This window comes from Oncorhynchus mykiss, chromosome 14 (genome assembly GCF_013265735.2).
Source record: "Oncorhynchus mykiss isolate Arlee chromosome 14, USDA_OmykA_1.1, whole genome shotgun sequence".
NCBI classification, from domain to species: domain Eukaryota; kingdom Metazoa; phylum Chordata; class Actinopteri; order Salmoniformes; family Salmonidae; genus Oncorhynchus; species Oncorhynchus mykiss.
Genome location: NC_048578.1, coordinates 35778452 through 35800756, shown reverse-complemented (window position 1 = coordinate 35800756; position 22305 = coordinate 35778452). Strand labels below are relative to the sequence as shown.

Genomic DNA, 22305 nt, shown 5'->3' with positions numbered 1-22305 from the left:
ATTCTTTTGTTTGCGTCTCGTTCAGGTATTTCGGGGGGGTGCATGCTATCAGATAATAGCTTCTCATGCTTTCGCCGAAAAGCATTTTACAAATCTGACATGTTGGCTAGATTCACAACGAGTGTAGCTTTAATTGAGTGCCCTGCATGTGTGTTTTAATGAAAGTTTGAGTTTTATCGAGTACTACCGTTGGCGCTATGAAATTTCCGCTGATTTTGGTCCCTGTACAGGGACCGCAGCCATAACAGGTTTTAACAACATATTCAGTTTGATTCATTTTTACATTATTTTGGGTCAATTGAAATGAATAAATCATTAAAACGACTAGCATACATTTAAAAAAAGAAGAGAGTTATGAAATGAAAAAAGGGAAACAGATAAGATGGGAGAAACAGACTGAAGGGTTGGAACAGGTGATCACAGATAGATGGGAGAAACAGACTGAAGGGTTGGAACAGGTGATTACAGGTAGATGGGAGAAACAGACTGAAGGGTTGGAACAGGTGATTACAGGTATATGGGAGACAGACTGAAGGGTTGGAACAGGTGATTACAGGTAGATGGGAGAAACAGACTGAAGGGTTGGAACAGGTGATTACAGGTAGATGGGAGAAACAGACTGAAGGGTTGGAACAGGTGATTACAGGTAGATGGGAGACAGACTGAAGGGTTGGAACAGGTGATTACAGGTAGATGGGAGAAACAGACTGAAGGGTTGGAACAGGTGATTACAGGTAGATGGGAGACAGACTGAAGGGTTGGAACAGGTGATTACAGGTAGATGGGAGAAACAGACTGAAGGGTTGGAACAGGTGATTACAGATAAATGGGAGAAACAGACTGAAGGGTTGGAACAGGTGATCACAGATAGATGGGAGAAACAGACTGAAGGGTTGGAACAGGTGATTACAGATAGATGGGAGAAACAGACTGAAGGGCTGGAACAGGTGATCACAGATAGATGGGAGAAACAGACTGAAGGGTTGGAACAGGTGATTACAGGTAGATGGGAGAAACAGACTGAAGGATTGGAGAGGGGAATTTAACTTCGGTCTTCGGTTGGGAGAAGGATGATGTCTCTAATCCGGGGGATTTACTGCTAGACAACGGGTTTAGCGCAATTGGCATTCATTTTTATTAAGTATATGTTTTTTTTGTGTGTGTGTTAATTCCAATTAACCCAAGAATAATTTTTAATAGTGAGGCTGTGTGATTGAGTGGGTAAAAATCAGAGGAAATGTACCACTGTAATTCCCCTCCTGTTTCTAATCTGTCTAAATAAAGCATTGAAAAAATAAAGGTGGAAAAAACTATTCTCCATAGGCCTCCTCCGTCAATCAATATTAGACCATTAAAACATTAGCATTTCTAAACTGATTGTATGAGAACTTCACGTGTTTTGACGTTGCCTTTTACATTCACTGAAACCCCCAAAAGTGTTTCACAACACTTGTGTAAAATTAACTATATTCAGGTCGAAGAACCACTTTGGGTGTTTCAGAGTAGTTCTGTTTTAAAATCTATGATGTGTAATCATACCATTTACATTGGGTTTACATTCAAACACCCTCCAAACACCAGATTTCAGTTTAGGTGTACTACTTGTCACGTTTTCATTACACAACCATGGTGTTTTGAGACTTTTTATTTTGACACTGTACCCTCTTTTGTGCATATGCTACATGTCTGTTCTTGTTCTTCTGAAATTGAATCATATTGCCTCAAGATATTATTAAGGAAAACCTTGGTAAGCCTTTCCATTGAATCATTCACTGAATCATTCACTGAATCATTGACTCTCACCTGAATCGGTCATCAGCCTTCAGGACATCCATGATGGTGCCCATTGGGGGAGTCAGGACCTTGTCGACTGTGAACATGCTGCCAAAACGTCCGGTCTTGTCGTGGGCAGCGATACAGGAGTTCTCTATGCACAGGCTCTGTTATTGAGACAGAGAGATAGAGAGAGTGTGAGTGAGTGAGGTTAGAGTAATGTTTGCTCTACCATCACCATGATTGCATCCCATTACCTCAATCAATCAGATATATTTATCAAATATTTTTATATCAGCCGATGTCACAAAGTGTTATACAGAAACCCAGCCTAAAACCCCAAACATCAAGTAATGCAGAAGCACAGTGACTAGGAAAAACTCTCTAGAAAGGCCACCAGTCCTCTTCTGGCTGTGCCGGGTGAAGATTATAACAGAACATGGCCAAGATGTTCAAATGTTCATAGATGACCAGCAGGGTCAAGTAATAATAATCACAGTGGTTGTTGAGGGTACAACAGGTCAGCACCTCAGGAGTTAATTCTCTCTCTCTCTCTCTCTCTCATAGTTGAGAGAGAGACTCTCTCGTGTCATTGGCTCAACATCTGTTTTTGAGATTATAACTTCACGTAATAGGCCTTCTTCCCTGACTCATCTGGAGAATTGACCAGCCAGAAACTGTTCATTGTTAATATGAAAACAGCACAATCACGCTTTGTATAACTTGGCATAGTGTATTTTGGGTAATCTACATAATGGATAACTCTTCCTAAGGGATAACTATCCCTTAGGAAGAGAGTAATCTACATAACAAGTTTACCCTCTTCCTAAAGGTTAAAGGTTATCTACACAATGAGTTAACCTTTAGGAACAGAGTAATCTACATAATGAGTTAACCTTTAGGAACAGAGTAATCTACATAATGAGTTAACCTTTAGGAACAGAGTAATCTACATAATGAGTTAACCTTTAACCTTTAGGAAGAGGGTAATCTACATAATGAGTTAACCTTTAGGAAGAGAGTAATCTACATAATGAGTTAACCTTTAGGAAGAGAGTAATCTACATAATGAGTTAACCTTTAACCTTTAGGAAGTGGGTAATCTACATAATGAGTTAACCTTTAACCTTTAGGAAGAGGGTAATCTACATAATGAGTTAACCTTTAACCTTTAGGAAGAGTCATCTACATAATGAGTTAACCTTTAACCTTTAGGAAGAGAGTCATCTACATAATGAGTTAACCTTTAGGAAGAGGGTAATCTACATAATGAGTTAACCTTTAGGAAGTGGGTAATCTACATAATGAGTTAACCTTTAGGAAGAGAGTAATCTACATAATGAGTTAACCTTTAGGAAGAGAGTAATCTACACAATGAGTTAACCTTTAACCTTTAGGAAGAGTATTGTCTTTTTCCAGAAGAACAACTGTGTGATCAGAGTTACATGTTGATAAATCTCTTAATTCAGCTCAACCTGAGTCTTTTGCATCATGGGATGCCCGCTGTAGGTCCTCCAGAGGGATTTGATCTGTGGTACTTACGTTACGGTAGACCAACACTCTGAGTTTGATTCCTCCCAGAGTCTCTAGCTCTTGTCTGTGGTACAGTACACCGGAAGACAGCTGCTCCTTCAGGATGTGGTTCTTCAACAGCTTCTTCAGCTCACCAGTCATCTTCACACCCTCTGTTAACAATAGATACAGAAGTTATCAGATTCATGAAATGGCTCAAGAATCATGGCTCAAGTCACTCCTGTTTGTTAGCATAGAGAGAAGGAGACAGAGAGGGAGACAGAGAGAGCGAGAGAGAGAGAGGGAGATAGAGATTTTATTTTTATTATTTTTATTTTACCTTTATTTAACCAGGTAGGCAAGTTGAGAACAAGTTCTCATTTACAATTGCGACCTGGCCAAGATAAAGCAAAGCAGTTCGACAGATACAACGACACAGAGTTACACATGGAGTAAAACAAACATACAGTCAATAATACAGTATAAACAAGTCTATATACAATGTGAGCAAATGAGGTGAGAAGGGAGGTAAAGGCAAAAAAGGCCTTGGTGGCAAGGTAAATACAATATAGCAAGTAAAACACTGGAATGGTAGTTTTGCAATGGAAGAATGTGCAAAGTAGAAATAAAAATAATGGGGTGCAAAGGAGCAAAATAAATAAATTAATTAAATACAGTTGGGAAAGAGGTAGTTGTTTGGGCTAAATTATAGGTGGGCTATGTACAGGTGCAGTAATCTGTGAGCTGCTCTGACAGTTGGTGCTTAAAGCTAGTGAGGGAGATAAGTGTTTCCAGTTTCAGAGATTTTTGTAGTTCGTTCCAGTCATTGGCAGCAGAGAACTGGAAAGAGAGGCGGCCAAAGAAATAATTGGTTTTGGGGGTGACTAGAGAGATATGCCTTTCTAGAGATGGAGATGGGGGGGGTAGAAAAAGATGGAGGGAGCGTCATCGATCAATGATACCTTTGAAAGCTTCATTCTGAGGGGTCAGGATGGTCAGAGCCTCGGAGCCAGAAAGGTGGGAGCCAAGACCAGCATCAACAAACAGCTTGGTCGCTGTGGTAACGACAGATCCCTGGGCCAGCTCCAACAAGGTTTTAGCTTCAAAAGAGATCAGTACATAAATGAACATTTCTCATTGAACAGAGACTCTCAACTCCTATGGCAGTCGGAGACCTTCTCAGACTCTCAACTCCTACGGCAGTCGGAGACCTTCTCAGACTCTCAACTCCTATGGCAATCAGAGACCTTCCAGACAAGACTCTCAACTCCTATGGCAGTTAGAGACCTTCTCAGACTAGACTCTCAACTCCTATGGCAGTTAGAGACCTTCCAGACTAAACTCTCAACTCCTATGGCAATCAGAGACCTTCTCAGACTAGACTCTCAACTCCTATGGCAATCAAAGACCTTCTCAGACTAGACTCTCAACTCCTATGGCAATCAAAGACCTTCTCAGACTAGACTCTCAACTCCTATGGCAATCAGAGACCTTCTCAGACTAGACTCTCAACTCCTATGGCAATCAGAGACCTTCTCAGACTAGACTCTCAACTCCTATGGCAATCAGAGACCTTCTCAGACTAGACTCTCAACTCCTATGGCAATCAGAGACCTTCTCAGACTCTCAACTCCTATGGCAGTCAGAGACCTTCTCAGACTCTCAACTCCTATGGCAATCAGAGACCTTCCAGACTAGACTCTCAACTCCTATGGCAGTTAGAGACCTTCCAGACTAGACTCTCAACTCCTATGGCAGTCCGAGACCTTCTCAGACTAAATCACCCTTACTAATAATCTCCTAAAAGAAGGCAGAAGTCCAATAGTTTGAATTACAGCCTTATATTTTGGCATTGACGCAACAACTCTCAACTTAAGGATCTGACTCTGATTTGAATACCCGAGTCTGGGATGAGGAGCTCGTTGATGTAGTGGACGACTCCGTTGGTCCCCAGCTGATCTTTCTTCTGGATGATGGCCTTCCCGTTGAGGGTCATGTCACTCCCATCACAGCCCACCTCTAGAACGGTCCCCTGTAGGGTCTCCAGGGGAGTACCAGATGTGATGGACTCTGCACACTGCATGTTCTTCAGGATGTGGTAGTTCAGCAGGTCTGGATGGAGAGTACAGACACAAGTAGAACTTAGTTCACGTTAATAAGTCATTCGGTTCCTGTCTTCGATATCTATCTTCCTGTTCTATATCCAATATCTATCTCCCTGTTCTATATCCAATATCTATCTCCCTGTTCTATATCCAATATCTATCTCCCCGTTCTATATCCAATATCTATCTCCCTGTTCTATATCCAATATCTATCTCCCTGTTCTATATCCAATATCTATCTCCCTGTTCTATATCCAATATCTATCTCCCTGTTCTATATCCAATATCTATCTCCCTGTTCTATATCCAATATCTATCTCCCTGTTCTATATCCAATCTCTATCTCCCCGTTCTATATCCAATATCTATCTCCCTGTTCTATATTCAATATCTATCTCCCTGTTCTATATCCAATATCTATCTCCCTGTTCTATATCCAATATCTATCTCCCTGTTCTATATCCAATATCTATCTCCCTGTTCTATATCCAATATCTATCTCCCTGTTCTATATCCAATATCTATCTCCCTGTTCTATATCCAATATCTATCTCCCTGTTCTATATCCAATATCTATCTCCCTGTTCTATATCAAATATCTATCTCCCTGTTCTATATCCAATATCTATCTCCCTGTTCTATATCCAATATCTATCTCCCTGTTCTATATCAAATATCTATCTCCCTGTTCTATATCCAATATCTATCTCCCCGTTCTATATCCAATATCTATCTCCCTGTTCTATATCCAATATCTATCTCCCTGTTCTATATCAAATATCTATCTTCCTGTTCTATATCCAATATCTATCTCCCCGTTCTATATCCAATATCTATCTCCCCGTTCTATATCCAATATCTATCTCCCCGTTCTATATCCAACTGTCCTTAGATTCACCTCTCAGAGCCACGGGGTCTCCTAGGATCCTCTTGAGCATTTCAGGGGGGATCTTCTCGAAGGCTTCGTTGGTTGGAGCGAACACCGTGTAGTGACCATCGCTCTCCAGCATTTGGGTCAGACCAGCAGCAGCAACAGCAGTCTAAAAAACATAGAATCACAAACTGAATCAACACCGAATCAAAACTGAATCAACACTGAATCACAAACTGAATCAACACCGAATCAACACTGAATCATATCATATGTTCAACATGTATAAAATGGTAAGCGAGTTCTGTATGATATACTCTTCTGTGAATGAATGAATGGATGAATGAATTCATGAATGAAATGAATGGATGAAATGAATGGATGAATGGATGAAATGAATGGATGAATGGATGAATGAATGGATGAATGAATTCATGAATGAAATGAATGGATGAATGAATGGATGAATGAATGAATGAATGAATGAATGAAGCGACAAACTGTTAAAGGCGTTTACTTACACGAAGAGTCTCCAGATCATCATCGGTGTCGATGAAAGTGTGCACGTTGTTGGTAACCGCGGTGATGACTCTGTCCACGACGTGCACGATCCCGTTGGTCGCATGCTGGTCTGTTTTCACCAGACGAGCACAGTTCACTGTTACAATCTGCAATGACAAGAGAACATTTTATCTACGTGACCATTTGAAAGATTACCAAAACAACCTTTCTGTTCATGTCTCTTTTGTTGTTGAGTTATCTCTCTAGAGGTTCCAACTTGCTTGGTCATATTGCACAAACAGATCTGGGACCAGGCCAAGTCACAACCTCATATACCTTCCAATCACAGGAGGCTGGTGAGGGCATGGGTGGCTCATAATAATGACTGAAATGAAGTGAATGGAATGCTATCAAACAGATGGAAAACCCTGTGTTTGATCTGTCGATGCCATTCTTCTACCATTGAATACCATGCAATTCCAGTCAACACTATGAATCCGTCCTCCCCAAATTAAGGTGCTACCAGCCACCGGTGCTTCCAACAAATTGCAAAATTAACATTGGACAGATGCTACTCACTCCGTTGGGGTAGTGGTGGATGTGAACGTTGAAGTCTTGGTACATGGAGGGGAAGGCAGATCCGTGCTTCAGGTCCTCAGAGGTCAAACGGCGGTTCACCATGTGGTAGTGGAGCGCGTTGAGCAGCTCAATGTTCACGTTGCTCACCAGAGCATCCAGGATTTCCTACATAAAAACCAGAGTCATATTTTCATCAGATTAACAATAAGCTAACAAGCTAACAGGCTAACAATATATACTGAACAAAAAAATATAAACGCAACATGTAAAGTAATGTTTCATGAGCTGAAATAAAAGATCCCAGAAATGTTCGTACGCACAAATTGTTTATTTCTCTCAAATGTGCACAAATTTGTTTACATCCCTGTTAGTGAGTATTTCTTCTTTGCCAAGATAATACATTCATCTGACAGGTGTGGCATATCAAGAAGCTGATTAAACAGCATGATCATTACACAGGTGCACCTTGTGCTGGGGGACAATAACAGGCCACTCTAAAATGTGCAGTTTTGTCACAGAACACAATGCCACAGATGTCTCAAGTTTTGAGGGAGAGTGCAATTGGTATGCTGACTGCAGGAATGTCCACCAGAGCTGTTGCCAGAGAATTGAATGTTAATTTCTCTACCATAAGCCTCCTCCAATGTTGTTATAGAGAATTTGGCAGTACATCCAACCGACCTCTCAACAGCAGACCACGTGTATTGTGTCATGTGGGTGAGCGGTTTGCTGATATCAACGTTGTGAACTGAGTGCCCCATGGTGGCGGTGGGGTGGTATGGGCAGGCATAAGCTACAGACAACGAACACAATTGAAGTTTATCGATGGCAATTTGGATGCGCTGATATACCGTGATGAGATTCTGAGGCCCATTGTTGTGCCATTCATCCGCCCAGTCTGAAGCCCTGAGTGCTCTGGAGCAAGATTTCATCAAGGATCTCTGTATTTTGCTCTGTTCGTCTTTCTCTTGATCCTGACTAGTCTCCCAGTCCCTGCTGCTGAAAATTATCGACACAGCATGATGCTGCCACCACCATGCTTCACCGTAGGGATGGTGCCAGGTTTCCTCCAGACGTGACGCTTAGCATTCAGGCCAAAGAGTTCATTATTGGTTACATTAGACCAGAGAATCTTGTTTCTCATGGTATGAAAGTCCTTTAGGTGCCTTTTGGCAAACTTCAAGCGAGCTGTCATGTGCCTTTTACTGAGGAGTGGCTTTTGTCTGGCCACTCTACCATAAAGGTCTGATTGGTGGAATGCTGCAGAGATGGTTGTCCTTCTGGAAGGTTCTCCCTTCTCCACAGAGGAACTCTGGAATTCTGTCAGAGTGACCATCGGGTTCTTGGTCACCTCCCTGACCAAGTCCCTTCTCCCCCGATTGCTCAGTTTGGCCGGGCGGCCAGCTCTAGGAAGAGTCTTGGTGGTTCCAAACTTCTTCCATTTAAGAATGATGGAGGCGACTGCATTCTTGGGGACCTTCAATGCTGCAGAAACGTTTTGGTGCCCTACCCCAGAACTGTGCTTCAACACAATCCTGTCTCCGGGCTCTACGGACAATTCCTTCGACCTCATGGCTTGTTTTTTGCTCTGACATGCACTGTCAAATGTGGGACCTTATATAGACAGGTGTGTGCCTTTCCAAATCATGTCCAATCAATTGAATTTACCACAGGTGGACTCCAATCAAGTTGTAGAAACATCTCAAGGATGATCAATGGAAACAGGATGCACCTGAGCTCAATTTTGAGTCTCATAGCAAAGGGTCTGAATACTTATGTAAATAAGGTATTTCTGTTTTATATTATTGATTTGCAAAACATTTTTTTTAAACTTTTCGCTTTGTCATAATGGGGTATTGTGTGTAGATTGATTAGGAAAATGTCATTAAATGTAATCCATTTTGGAATAAGATTGTAACGTAACAAAATGAGGAAAACGTCAAGGGGTCTGAATACTTTCAGAATGCACTGTATATATTAAAAAAGACATGAACTTGGTTATAGCTACTGCTCCTAAAAAGGAACTTTGAAATGCTAGTGTGGTTGGTTAGGCTGATAACACATAGTCTGAGGTCAGAATAATACAAAATCTCTAGATGCAACAGGATTGGGGTGCATTATATTTAATGTTCTGGTTTCTCTCTCAGTGTATCCCTCTCCTGTGAAGATGAGACTCACAGTGGGTAGGGCCGCCCAGGCCTGGTTGCTGGGAGCGAAAAAGGTGAAGCTCCCTGGTCCCTCGATCTCCTCCCTCAGCTGAGCCCTCTCTGAGTACATCTTAGTGGTGGCGGCTCCAACCATACCCAGCGTGTTGTAGATGTTCACCAATGGCAGGGCTGGGGAAAAAATACACTCTTAAACATCATATTGGGGGAATGTGTGAAAATCAAATGTTGACTTGATGGATGTATATTTCACAACCAAAGTGAGATGCCATGTTTTGTTTGACAGGCCTCTTGTCTAGAAATAATTATCCCAAATTGATAACTAGATGTTGCATCATAAGGATAGTAAGTGACTGAGCTATAACTTGATTTGCTTATTTCTTCTTACCAGCAGGACAACCCTTCTCTCCTGAAAGCTTCTCGTAACCGGGGCAACACTCATAGCTGATCACCCTGTCGACCAATAAGAACACAGGTTGAAGATGACTGCAGCCAATCAGAGATGAAAACAACAGGTTTCAGTTTCTCATTACCCTTTCCAATCAAAAGACTCTAGCCTTGTCCCAGATATTGTTTGTGTTGTCTTGTCCCAGATATTGTTTGTGTTGTCTTGCCACAAACAGATCTGTGACCGGGCTACAAAAGATTGAGCAATATGTCTTAGACTAAATGATTCAACCACATGCTATACACAAAGTTCTGCCATTTTGTGCATTTAAGATATTTCCACGATAAATCTAAACTGGGCTCAGCTGGAAGGTCATAAAAGCTAATTTCCTCAGAGAGAGACAGAGGGAGCAGAGGAATCCACTGACCCAGGGTTGGCCAAAGGAAACTCCAAAAAGGGGACTAAGGGACCAATACTGAGGCTCCGGTCCAGTAAAAACAAAAGGAGAACAGACAAGCAAAGGTATACCACTAAGCTATCAGATAAAAATGTGAACCTTAACGCTACGTAAACAATAAGTGGTCTATCTCCACGAAAAGGAAGCTTTTATCTAGCTACAGTTGAAGTCGGAAGTTTACATACACTTAGGTTGGAGTCATTAAAACTTTTTTTTTAAACCACTCCACAAATTTCTTGTTGACAAACTATAGTTTTGGCAAATCGGTTAGGACATCTACTTTGTGCATGACGCAAGGAATTTTTTCAACAATTGTTTACAGATGTCACGCCCTGACCTTAGAGTTCCTTATTATTCTCTATGTTTGGTTAGGTCAGGGTATGACTCGGGTGGGAAAGTCTATGTTGTCTATTTCTTTGATTTTGGCCAAGTGTGGTTCCCAATCAGAGGCAGCTGTCTATCGTTGTCTCTGATTGGGAATCATATATAAGTTGTCATTTTTCTTTTGGGTTTTTTGGGGATCTTGTTTTCTGTTTAGTGTTTTTGCCTGACAGAACTGTGCGCTTTCGTTTTCACTTTTTGTCATTTTGTTTGAGTGTTTTTTGAACATTAAAATCATGAACACTTCCCACGCTGCACCTTGGTCCACTCTTCATTCAACAAACGAGAGCCGTTACAACAGACAGTTATAATCACATAGTTCACTGTATCACAGTTCCAGTGGGTCAGAAGTTTACATACACTAAGATTACTGTGCCTTTAAACAGCTTGGAACATTACAGAAAATTATGTCATTGCTTTAGAAGCTTCTGATAGGCTAATTGACCTCAGAAAAAAAAGACCTCCACAAAAAAACAAGACCTCAGAAAAAAACATTGTAGACCTCCACAAGTCTGGTTCATCCTTGGGTGCAATTTCCAAACGCCTGAAGGTACCACGTTCATCTGTACAAGCAGTAGGTAGCAAGTATAAACACTATGGGACCACGCAGCCGTCATACCGCTCAGGAAGGAGATGCGTTCTGTCTCCTAGAGATAAACATACTTTAGTGCGAAAAGTGCAAATCAATCCCAGAACAACAGCAAAGGACCTTGTGAAGATGCTGGAGGAAACAGGTACAAAAATATCTATATCCACAGTAAAAACAAGTCCTATATTGACATAACTTGACAGGCCGCTCAGCAAGGAAGAAGCCACTGCTCCAAAACTGCCACAAAAAAGCCAGACTACGGTTTGCAACTGCACATGGGTACAAAGATCGTACTTTTTGGAGAAATGTCCTCTGGTCTGATGAAACAAAAATAGAACTGTTTGGCCATAATGATCATCACTTTGTTTGGAGGAAAAAGGGAGAGGCTAGCAAGTCGAAGAACACCATCCCAACAGTGAAGTACGGGGGCGACAGCATCCTGTTGTGGGGGTGCCTTGCTGCAAGGGGGACTGGTGCACTTCACAAAATAGATGGCAGCATGAGGGAGGAAAATTGTGGATATATTGAAGCAACATATAAAGACATCAGTCAGGAATTTAAAGCTTGGTTGCAAATTGGTCTTCCAAATGGACAATGACCCAAAGCATACTTCCAAAGTTGTGGCAAAATGGATTAAGGACAACAAAGTCAACGTATTGGAGTGGCCATCACAAAGCCCTGACCTCAATCCTATAGAAAATTTGTGGGCAGAACTGAAAAAGCGTGTGCGAGTAAAGAGGCCTACAAACCTGACTCAGTTACAACAGCTCTGTCAGGAGGAATGGGCCAAAATTCACCCAACTTATTGTGGGAAGCTTGTGGAAGATTTAAAGGCAATGCTACCAAATACTAATTGAGTGCATGTAAACTTCTGACCCACTGGGAATGTGATAAAAGAAATAAAAGCTGAAAGAAATCATTCTCTCTACTATTATTATGACATTTCACATTCTTAAAATAAAGTGGTGATCATAAATGACCTAAGACAGGGTATTTCTACTGGGATTGAATGTCAAGAGTTGTGAAAAACTGAGTTTAAATGTATTTGGCTGAGGTGTATGTAAACTTCTGACTTCAACAGTACATTCGGTGGCAAGTTCTTCATACAACCAGAAAACAAGGAAAATGATGACAAAGGATGCTAGTCCATTGTGTAAACATTAGTATTACTAATCCAACAGTGGGACACATAGGTTATAGTGTGAAACACAGTGGCAATATTAACAATACATAACACGCAAAAAAAGACAAGGCAAAAGCTGTGAAAATCTACACAAAAATAATTTGGCATTTTGCAGCCCCTTGCAGGCCCTACACTCCAACCCAAGTACTCCGAAGGGAGGTCAGATCTCACTCAGATCAGTCAAAGCTCTTTAGCAGAGTACCTGCCCATCTTCTGAAAACATCTGAAACCCTCTCTTCAAACTGTAGCCCCCCCCCCCCCCCCCCCCCCCCCCCCCTTCCCCATAGCTTCTTTACTGAGGAAAATGTAAAGGAAAGGGTCCAACTGAAAGCCTTCAACTGAAATGTGTCTTCCACATTTAACCCAACCCAATCTGAATCTGGGGGGGGGGGGGTCCCTGTAAAACACAGTAGCCAGGAAACCAGCCCAGACTGATTATCAAAACAGATGATCACTCAACTTAGATTTTTTTCTCCGCAAGCATAAACAAAGATGGTAGCCATGGATTTCTGTCAAAATAAACAGCAAGGTTGTATAATTCAAACACTGTGTACATTGAGACGTCTGAGTGTTGAGGCAAGCTGTCCACCATGTAGAAGTACTAAAGAAGTACACTGAAGGTCCATTTGACTTTATGGCGTCCATGTTGAAATCAGCATGCTAGATAGATTTGGATTTTCCCACACAGTCATCTCTCACTTTGGCTTTATATTCATAGGTACTGTATCAACAAACAAACAAATATATGTTTTCTTGCTTTATTGATTAAGTATAGACAACAAAAAAACGTTTATTTCCCAGACAATATAACAAGATGTAATTTGTTGTAAAAGTGAGCGTGTATAAAGCTTTACAGACTAGTTAGCTCTGGGATTCACCTTTAGTCAAATGCTACCACTTCAAAACATAGTGTGATTGCTGAGAAAAACAGAAGAACCAATGCAATGTTCTCTCCAATGCACAGAGTGGGGCTTTGGGAGGTAACTAAGGGGTGTTGTTAGGGTTATTGGTGACTCAGAGTTATGGGTTTCTCCCCTCAAGTGACCTGTAACCTCTCTAGCACCAGCAGCACCACGTCCCCATGGCCTACATCTGAACCCATTACCTTTCGGCTGCTAATCCAACACTCTAACCACTAGGGTAGCCTAGTGGTTAGAGTGTAGAGGCGGCAGGGTAGCCTAGTGGTTAGAGTGTAGAGGCGGCAGGGTAGCCTAGTGGTTAGACTGTAGAGGCGGCAGGGTAGCCTAGTGGTTAGAGTGTAGAGGCGGCAGGGTAGCCTAGTGGTTAGAGTGTAGAGGCGGCAGGGTAGCCTAGTGGTTAGAGTGTAGAGGCAGCACTCCATCCATTGGGTTCAAATACTATTTGAAATTAGAGATGCACAATATATCATGAGCATATCGGAATCGGGCGATATTTGCTAAAAAAATTACGACATCGGCCCGATGTCTAGTTTAACGGCGATGTGCAAAACCGATGTCAAAGCTGACGTGCGTAACTATATAACGTAAGAAGATAGCGCAAAGGACAATACAGCGCTACACAGAACATATACTAAGCGCACACTTCCAACAACTAAATAGGTTCAAGTCCAGCAGTCATTTGAAAGAGTAAGAACATTGTCAGCGAGACCACTCAAAGGCGAAATCCATTAACGCCAAGATAATGGAATTCATTGCCCTTGACAATCAAACGTCCTCTGTCTTGGTGATGTTGGCTTTCGCCGACTGGTTGAGCCCCGGTACACACTATTTTCCAGATGTTGCCCTACCAGAGTTACACCGTATGGTTGAAACGTACATACATATAAGCTGCTATTAGCTTCACGACTGACATTTGGACCAGTGATGTCAGCCCCACTAGCATGCAGAGTCTGACAGCACTGTGGGTCAATGAGGATTTCGTACTGAGGAAAGCCGTATTGCTCAAGAATGTGCTGGTGGCCTCCCGGGTGGTTAAGGGCGCTGTACTGCAGCGCCAGCTGTGCCATCAGAGTCCCTGGGTTCGCGCCCAGGCTCTGTCGTAACCGACCGGGAGGTCCGTGGAGCGACGCACAATTGCGTCGTCCGGGTTAGGGAGGGTTTGGTCGGTAGGGATCTCTTTGTCTCATCGCGCACCAGCGACTCCTGTGGCGGGCCGGGCGCAGTGCGGTGTGCACGGTGTAGCCTCCAACACATTGGCGCAGCTGGCTTCCGGGTTGGATGCGCGCTGTGTTAAGAAGCAGTACGGCTGGTTGGGTTGTGTATCGGAGGACGCATGACTTTCAACCTTCGTCTCTCCCGAGCCCGTACGGGAGTTGTAGCAATGAGACAAGATAGTAGCTACTAACAATTGGATACCACGAAAAAGGGGTAAATTTTTTTTTTTTTTAAATAATAATAATGCTGGTTCTCATACCGCTGCTGCCATTTCAATGACATTTGAGAACATGTTTGAAACTTGGAAATACGCTCATCAACAACAGACGTGATAGCCTCTGTCATGGCATTGAAACGCCTGCTCAACAAAACTGCCCACACAGACCGTGGGGTTAACACCTGACATGATGACTCCTTGTCAGTCCACCTGGCCGTGCTGCTGCTCCAGTTTCAACTGTTCTGCCTTATTATTATTCGACCATGCTGGTCATTTATGAACATTTGAACATCTTGGCCATGTTCTGTTATAATCTCCACCCGGCACAGCCAGAAGAGAACTGGCCACCCCACAGCCTGGTTCCTCTCTAGGTTTCTTCCTAGGTTTTGGCCTTTCTAGGGAGTTTTTCCTAGCCACCGTGCTTCTACACCTGCTGTTTGGGGTTTTAGGCTGGGTTTCTGTACAGCCCTTTGAGACATCAGCTGATGTACGAAGGGCTATATAAATACATTTGATTTGATTTAAAACGTACGAAAGTACTCGAGTGCGTGAACAAGCAATCCGGTGGCGTTCTCTCTGAGCCTCTTTACTGTGTCGCCACCACGCTCCATGCTATTGTTAGATGACTTGTTAGATTTGTGTTTATTAGGTAGTTGTTGGGGAATTGTTAGATTACTTGTTAGATTTGTGTGTATTAGGTAGTTGTTGGGGAATTGTTAGATTACTTGTTAGATTTGTGTGTATTAGGTAGTTGTTGGGGAATTGTTAGATTACTTGTTAGATTTGTGTTTATTAGGTAGTTGTTGGGGAATTGTTAGATTACTTGTTAGATTTGTGTGTATTAGGTAGTTGTTGGGGAATTGTTAGATTACTTGTTAGATTTGTGTTTATTAGGTAGTTGTTGGGGAATTGTTAGATTACTTGTTAGATTTGTGTGTATTAGGTAGTTGTTGGGGAATTGTTAGATGACTTGCTGGATTTGTGTAATGACGCCTCTTGCACTGAGATGCAGTGCCTTAGACCGCTGCATCCATGTGTGTGTGTTAACTATTTAACTGTACTAGAATGATTAAAAGGCAGCTAAAATTTTAAATATTGGTTATCGGTATCGGACAAAAATGTCATATCTGTGCATCCCTTTTTTTAAATCATTTTTTTTTAAACGTTCTGTGATTTGTTTTTTGCTTGCCTGGCCTAACAGGCCAATCTAATAGTCCCAAACGTGCAAACCACTGCACATCCGGCACTACAGACATGCTAAAGGATATGTATTAGAAATATTCTACATAGTATTTTACCTCGACTCTCTCTTGTCTGTCTCTGTCTGGAAATGTAATTAAATCCAAACTGATAAAAGCTTTTTGAAACGTTTGTTGACACAAGCCCGGGTTTGTCCTTTCGAGCGCAACTCTCAATCTCCCAGTCCCAGCCATCTCAAATTGACACAGTTAGGCCTGCCTGGCTTGCTATGGAAAAAGTACATTTTTCATGGCTCCCTTATGAATGATTAGTGTGCGTTTAGGGACGGAAGTCCCTCAACAGTACCCTCTAAAGCCATCATTTCCTCCAAACATCCAGCGCCCACAGCAAAGTTTCACTTCCTCTTCAACTTTCATGAGATTTCCAATGAAAGAAACACTGTTCTGAATCGCCAGCAAACGTCTCCCGTTACAAATACATCAAGTTTGTGTCTGTGGTAAAAACAATTCTACAGGAAACATCCAGATCATTTCACAATAATCATCAAGGGAGATCAAATAACAAGAAAATTCCAGGAACAGAAGACTCTCTCTCTCACACAACTCACACTCAGACTCTCTCTCTCACACAACTCACACTCACTCACACAACTCACACTCAGACTCTCTCTCTCACACAACTCACACTCACTCACACAACTCACACCTCAGACTCTCTCTCTCACACAACTCACACTCCCACAACTCACACTCAGACTCTCACACAACTCACACTCACACACTCACACTTAGACACTCACACAACTCACACTCAGACTCTCACACAACTCACACTCAGACTCTCACACAACAAGACCCACTTATTTTAAATAGCAAATGCCTGTTTTCTTAACACACCCATTCCCATGCACTGCAGGGCAAGGCAGTATAATGGTGCATTGGTCGACACATGACTTTCCCAAAACCTACAACACAATCTCAGAGGAATGTTAGACAGAGAAATAACCAATAGCATCTTGCCACCTGCAGGGACGTTAACATTGACGTTGATCAAACAGCCGCTACTGTGGAAGGCTGTCAGTGCCTTTACTGCCCAGGGTCCAGGACAGGGCCTATCTGGAAGATTGAGGCTGTCAGTGCCTTTAATGCCCAGGGTCCAGGACAGGGCCTAAATGGAAGATTGATGTTGGTAACCTGAGTTGTCCTTTTATCCTCAGAGGTGGTCAAGCTATTTAACACTACCCGGACTAATTGAATAGAGACACACAAGGTATCCATTATCTACTGTTTAACACTACCCGGACTGATTGAATAGAGACACACAAGGTATCCATTATCTACTGTGTAACACTACCTGGACTGATTGAATAGAGACACAAGGTATCCATTATCTACTGTGTAACACTACCTGGACTGATTGATTAGAGAGACGCAAGGTATCCATTATCTACTGTGTAACTACCTAGCTAACCCAGCTATGTATCTCCCCAAAACGAATTACCTAGCTAACCCAGTTATTTATCTCCCCAAAACGAATTACCTAGCTAACCCAGCTATTTGTCTCCCCGAAACTAACTACCTAACTAAACCAGCTATTTATCTCGTCCAAACTAACTAACCGAGCTATTTATCTCATCCAAACTAACTACCTAGATAACCCAGCATTTCTCTCCTCCAAACTAACTATCTAACTAAGCCAGCTATTTATCTCCTATACTAACACTAAAACGTATCAAACTTCCAGTCCATGTCAACGTCACAAAAAGAGAAGAGGACTCAGCAACAAAGCGGATGACTCAATGATTCACGGACGAGTCATTTCCTAAGTCATTTCGCAATTTTACATCAAACTAAGATTTTTGGTGCAGTATTTCTAAATGAAACAAAAATGTGATTGAAAACGAGTCGTCTCACGTTGAATGACAACAACGTCTTTATTGAAGAATCGCTACTGTTGACGAATCACCAACGGAGGGGTGTATACCTTGGCTACTGACTTCGGCTTCAAGAAAAAAATGTTGTGTGCTCGAAGTCCAAAACGAACAGAAATGTCATCATAATATATGTAAATATATGCACAAACTCTTTCAGCTGGGAGGCTTGCAGACACCTTTCTGCTGTCAAATTCACATTTGATTTATTTATACCAGGCAAATCAGTTAAGAACAAATTCTCATTTACAATGACGGCCTAGGAACAGTGGGTTAACTGCCTTGTTTAGGGTCAGAACAACAGATTTTTACCTGGTCAGCTCTGGGATTCGATCAAGCAACCTTTTGGTTACTGGCCCAATGCTCTAACCACTAGACTACCTACCGCCCCTACACTCTAACCACTAGGCTACCTACAGCACCTACACTCTAACCACTAGGCTACCTACCGCCCCTACACTCTAACCACTAGGCTACCTACCGCCCCTACACTCTAACCACTAGGCTACCTACCGCCCCTACACTCTAACCACTAGGCTACCTACCGCCCCTACACTCTAACCGCTAGGCTACCTACCGCCCCTACACTCTAACCGCTAGGCTACCTACCGCCCCTACACTCTAACCACTAGGCTACCTACCGCCCCTACACTCTAACCACTAGGCTACCTACCGCCCCTACACTCTAACCACTAGGCTACCTGCCGCCCCTACACTCTAACCACTAGGCTACCTGCCGCCCCTACACTCTAACCACTAGGCTACCTACCGCCCCTACACTCTAACCACTAGGCTACCTACCGCCCCTACACTCTAACCACTAGGCTACCTGCCGCCCCTACACTCTAACCACTAGGCTAACTACCGCCCCTACACTCTAACCACTAGGCTACCTACCGCCCCTACACTCTAACCACTAGGCTACCTGCCACCTACCTCTACACTCTAACCACTAGGCTACCGTGCCGCCACTACACTCTAACCACTAGACTATCTACCGCCCCCACACTCTAACCACTAGTATACCTGCACCATTAAGTCATTAACATTTTTAGAAGATATTTTCTCTCCCAGGACTGTTGGGACATCTTGCATAATAGCAGACTATACATCCCAAATGGCACCCTATTCATCCCTAATGGAACCCTAGGGTCCCTGGTCAAAATGAATAGGTTTCTGGTTAAAAGTAGTGCACTATATAGGGAATAGGGTGCCAATTGGGACACACTCACTGTCTCATCTACACTGGCACCAGACTGTCCTGGCAGGACCCAACGACCGAAGGAGAAGTTCTCTCCCATTTCGAACGCACTCACTGTCTCATCTACATTGGCATCAGACTGTCCTGGCAGGACCCAACGACCGAAGGAGAAGTTCTCGTAAAATGATGAAGAAAAAGCATATCCCACTTCAACATTCTGGTTACCAACTGAACCAATCTTAGGTTTTGAAACCTCAATCCCAGCAGATGATTGAAAACAGACCTCACTGCATGTCATTTTACAACAGCGAGTCATTATGGTTAGCGACTTAAATAGTTGGGCTACTGATTCAGGAAGGAATTTCACTAATGTGCTCTTTAAAACTGTCACCTTCATCCTACTTAACTCTTTGAAGATGGAGATTTTATGCAAGCTGATGTTTGGGACTAATTTGAGCATAACTCAAAGTCAAATCAATTCCTTCTCACTGTATGTCATTTACTGCACCTCTATGCTATGGTTACGTCCCAAATCTGTTTCTGTCCTTACCCCCTGCTGCTTCCAGCAGAATAGAGGTGAAGGTTCAATGTTTTCACTTGACAATCTTAGTTGGGAGTTCTCCTTCATGGAACCCACACGAAAGGAAAATTCCTCATTTAAACCAGTGGAAAACTCAGAAATCCTTCTTAAAATCTATTGTTTGCGTATCTAAATGAACAATAAAGGCAGTGGTCTGCTCAGCAGAAATGACAAAAAAAAGTTTGGGCTCCTCATCCTTTCTGATGAAGGACATCCTATCCATCCACACTAGATTTATAGTCTACACCAGTAGGCTAAAATACAAAATATATTGACGCAGCATGTTATAATAAATAAATCAACTCACTGTCAACCATTTAAAATGAACACGCACGTTAATAACAGGTTTATATTACACTCACGTCGGTTTGCCGCAGATCTTGCGATGGTACCATTGCTTGCAGTTGGTGAAGTATTTCTTGTCGGTCCCTTGTATCTTTTGCATCGCGCACACGTTTGGTCTAAAAAGAGATGAGAGAATATTTCATTGCGTTTTATTTATTTTTAGCGGCACATTACAATAGACAATTGTGAGTTTGCCCATCACATCGAATTACTTGTTCACTGTACTACAAAGCAGTTGTGAAGCACAACCAAAGTATGCCATTAAAAATCAGTAGGCGTAGTAAGTCATATATTTTCTAACATAAAACATTCATTATCCTTCGTAATTATACGAACAAAAGTCACGTTTGCATGAAATTGCATAGCGCAGAACGTTCTAAGGACACATCATTTGAATAAGTAAGCAGCCTTACCCATGCTGCCTGCCTCTTATCCTGCTGTGCTGAAGAACTGATTGATAGGGTGACTTTGCCAAACAAATCGTTGCAATCAAGGTGATCGCCAAAGTGAATAAAGTTAAGTGCTGCATTTTTTTGACCTTTTCCCCTTATTCCGTCCGCCTCCGCACTCCAGACAAGACCGAGGACGACGCGACCATGAATATATAGTGAAGGAAACCGTTCTGGGGAGGGGCGTGGGGAGTGAGCCAAGATAGGCGTGTGGAATTAAAACCTTTTGCACAAAAAAATAAAATAAGAAAATAGGTATAACTAACGGAGTCAATCTTATTTTACCACAAATACAGTAATGATATGGAAAGAAAATATATTAAATAATGTGAACAAATATATTTTTTGAGATACATTTTATTGGTCATCAAATTAGTCCCAAATGCAATGCCATCCCTCAAATTAGTCCCAAATGCAATGGCATTCCTCAAATTAGTCCCAAATGCAATGCCATCCCTCAAATTAGTCCCAAATGCAATGCCATCCCTCGTCTGAGACATGAAGACTAGCATCAGCTTCTCAAGCTAATGCCTGGGTCAGGCATTAGATACAGTACATGGATATTTCACCTTCTGAGGACATCCACTGTAGAGTATCATCACCAGGACATCTAGCCTTCTGGGGACATCCACTGTAGAGTATCAAAGCCAGGACATCTAGCTTTCTGAGGACATCCACTGTAGAGTATCACCACCAGGACATCTAGCTTTCTGAGGACATCCACTGTAGAGTATCATCACCAGGATATCTAGCTTTCTGAGGACATCCACTGTAGAGTATCACCACCAGGACATCTAGCCTTCTGAGGACATCCACTGTAGAGTATCACCACCAGGACATCTAGCTTTCTGAGGACATCCACTGTAGAGTATCACCACCAGGACATCTAGCTTTCTGAGGACATCCACTGTAGAGTTTCACCACCAGGACATCTAGCTTTCTGAGGACATCCACTGTAGAGTATCATCACCAGGACATCTAGCTTTCTGAGGACATCCACTGTAGAGAGTATCAAAGCCAGGACATCTAGCTTTCTGAGGACATCCACTGTAGAGTATCATCACCAGGACATCTAGCTTTCTGAGGACATCCACTGTAGAGTATCACCACCAGGACATCTAGCTTTCTGAGGACATCCACTGTAGAGTATCACCACCAGGACATCTAGCTTTCTGAGGACATCCACTGTAGAGAGTATCAAAGCCAGGACATCTAGCTTTCTGAGGACATCCACTGTAGAGTATCATCACCAGGACATCTAGCTTTCTGAGGACATCCACTGTAGAGTATCATCACCAGGACATCTAGCTTTCTGAGGACATCCACTGTAGAGAGTATCAAAGCCAGGACATCTAGCTTTCTGAGGACATCCACTGTAGAGAGTATCAAAGCCAGGACATCTATTTTACCACAGAAATTCTCAGTTTGACCTGAACAAAGTTTCTCAGCCAATAGTTTCAGTCATTGGCTTGGACTGGGAACCCTGGACTGGGAACTCTGACAAAACTGCTTTTTGTTAATACATCTGTCTCACCCACACCCAGAGTGTTTCAGCAGGGATGAGTTCATTGCTAACTTGTATTGTCTTCCTCTGACCCTATTGCGTGGGCTGAGTCACTGGCTTACTGGTGCTCTTCTACGCCGTCCCTAGGAGGGGGTGCGTCATGTCGTGCCAGGCCTTTTTCACTATACACGACTTTGAGTGGGTTGAGTCACTGACGTGATCTTCCTGTCCGGTTTTGCG

General features: G+C 42.6%; 1 protein-coding gene across 2 annotated transcripts in view; it reads right to left on the bottom strand.

Annotated features, from left to right (window-relative positions):
• Positions 1–20719, bottom strand: part of tgfbi (transforming growth factor, beta-induced) — a 31945-nt gene extending 11226 nt beyond the window's left edge. For both annotated transcript variants that reach the window (XM_036943436.1, XM_036943437.1), the window contains exons 1-11: positions 20526–20719; positions 20130–20228; positions 9895–9959; positions 9520–9677; positions 7342–7506; positions 6783–6929; positions 6289–6430; positions 5185–5397; positions 4248–4385; positions 3316–3458; positions 1804–1940 (exon numbers count right to left, since the gene is read on the bottom strand). In XM_036943436.1, coding sequence (XP_036799331.1) covers positions 1804–1940; positions 3316–3458; positions 4248–4385; positions 5185–5397; positions 6289–6430; positions 6783–6929; positions 7342–7506; positions 9520–9677; positions 9895–9959; positions 20130–20228; positions 20526–20641 — 1523 coding nt within the window. In that variant the 5' untranslated portion in view covers positions 20642–20719. The remainder of the gene's footprint in view (positions 1–1803; positions 1941–3315; positions 3459–4247; positions 4386–5184; positions 5398–6288; positions 6431–6782; positions 6930–7341; positions 7507–9519; positions 9678–9894; positions 9960–20129; positions 20229–20525) is intronic.
• Between the last annotated feature and the right edge of the window lie 1586 nt (positions 20720–22305).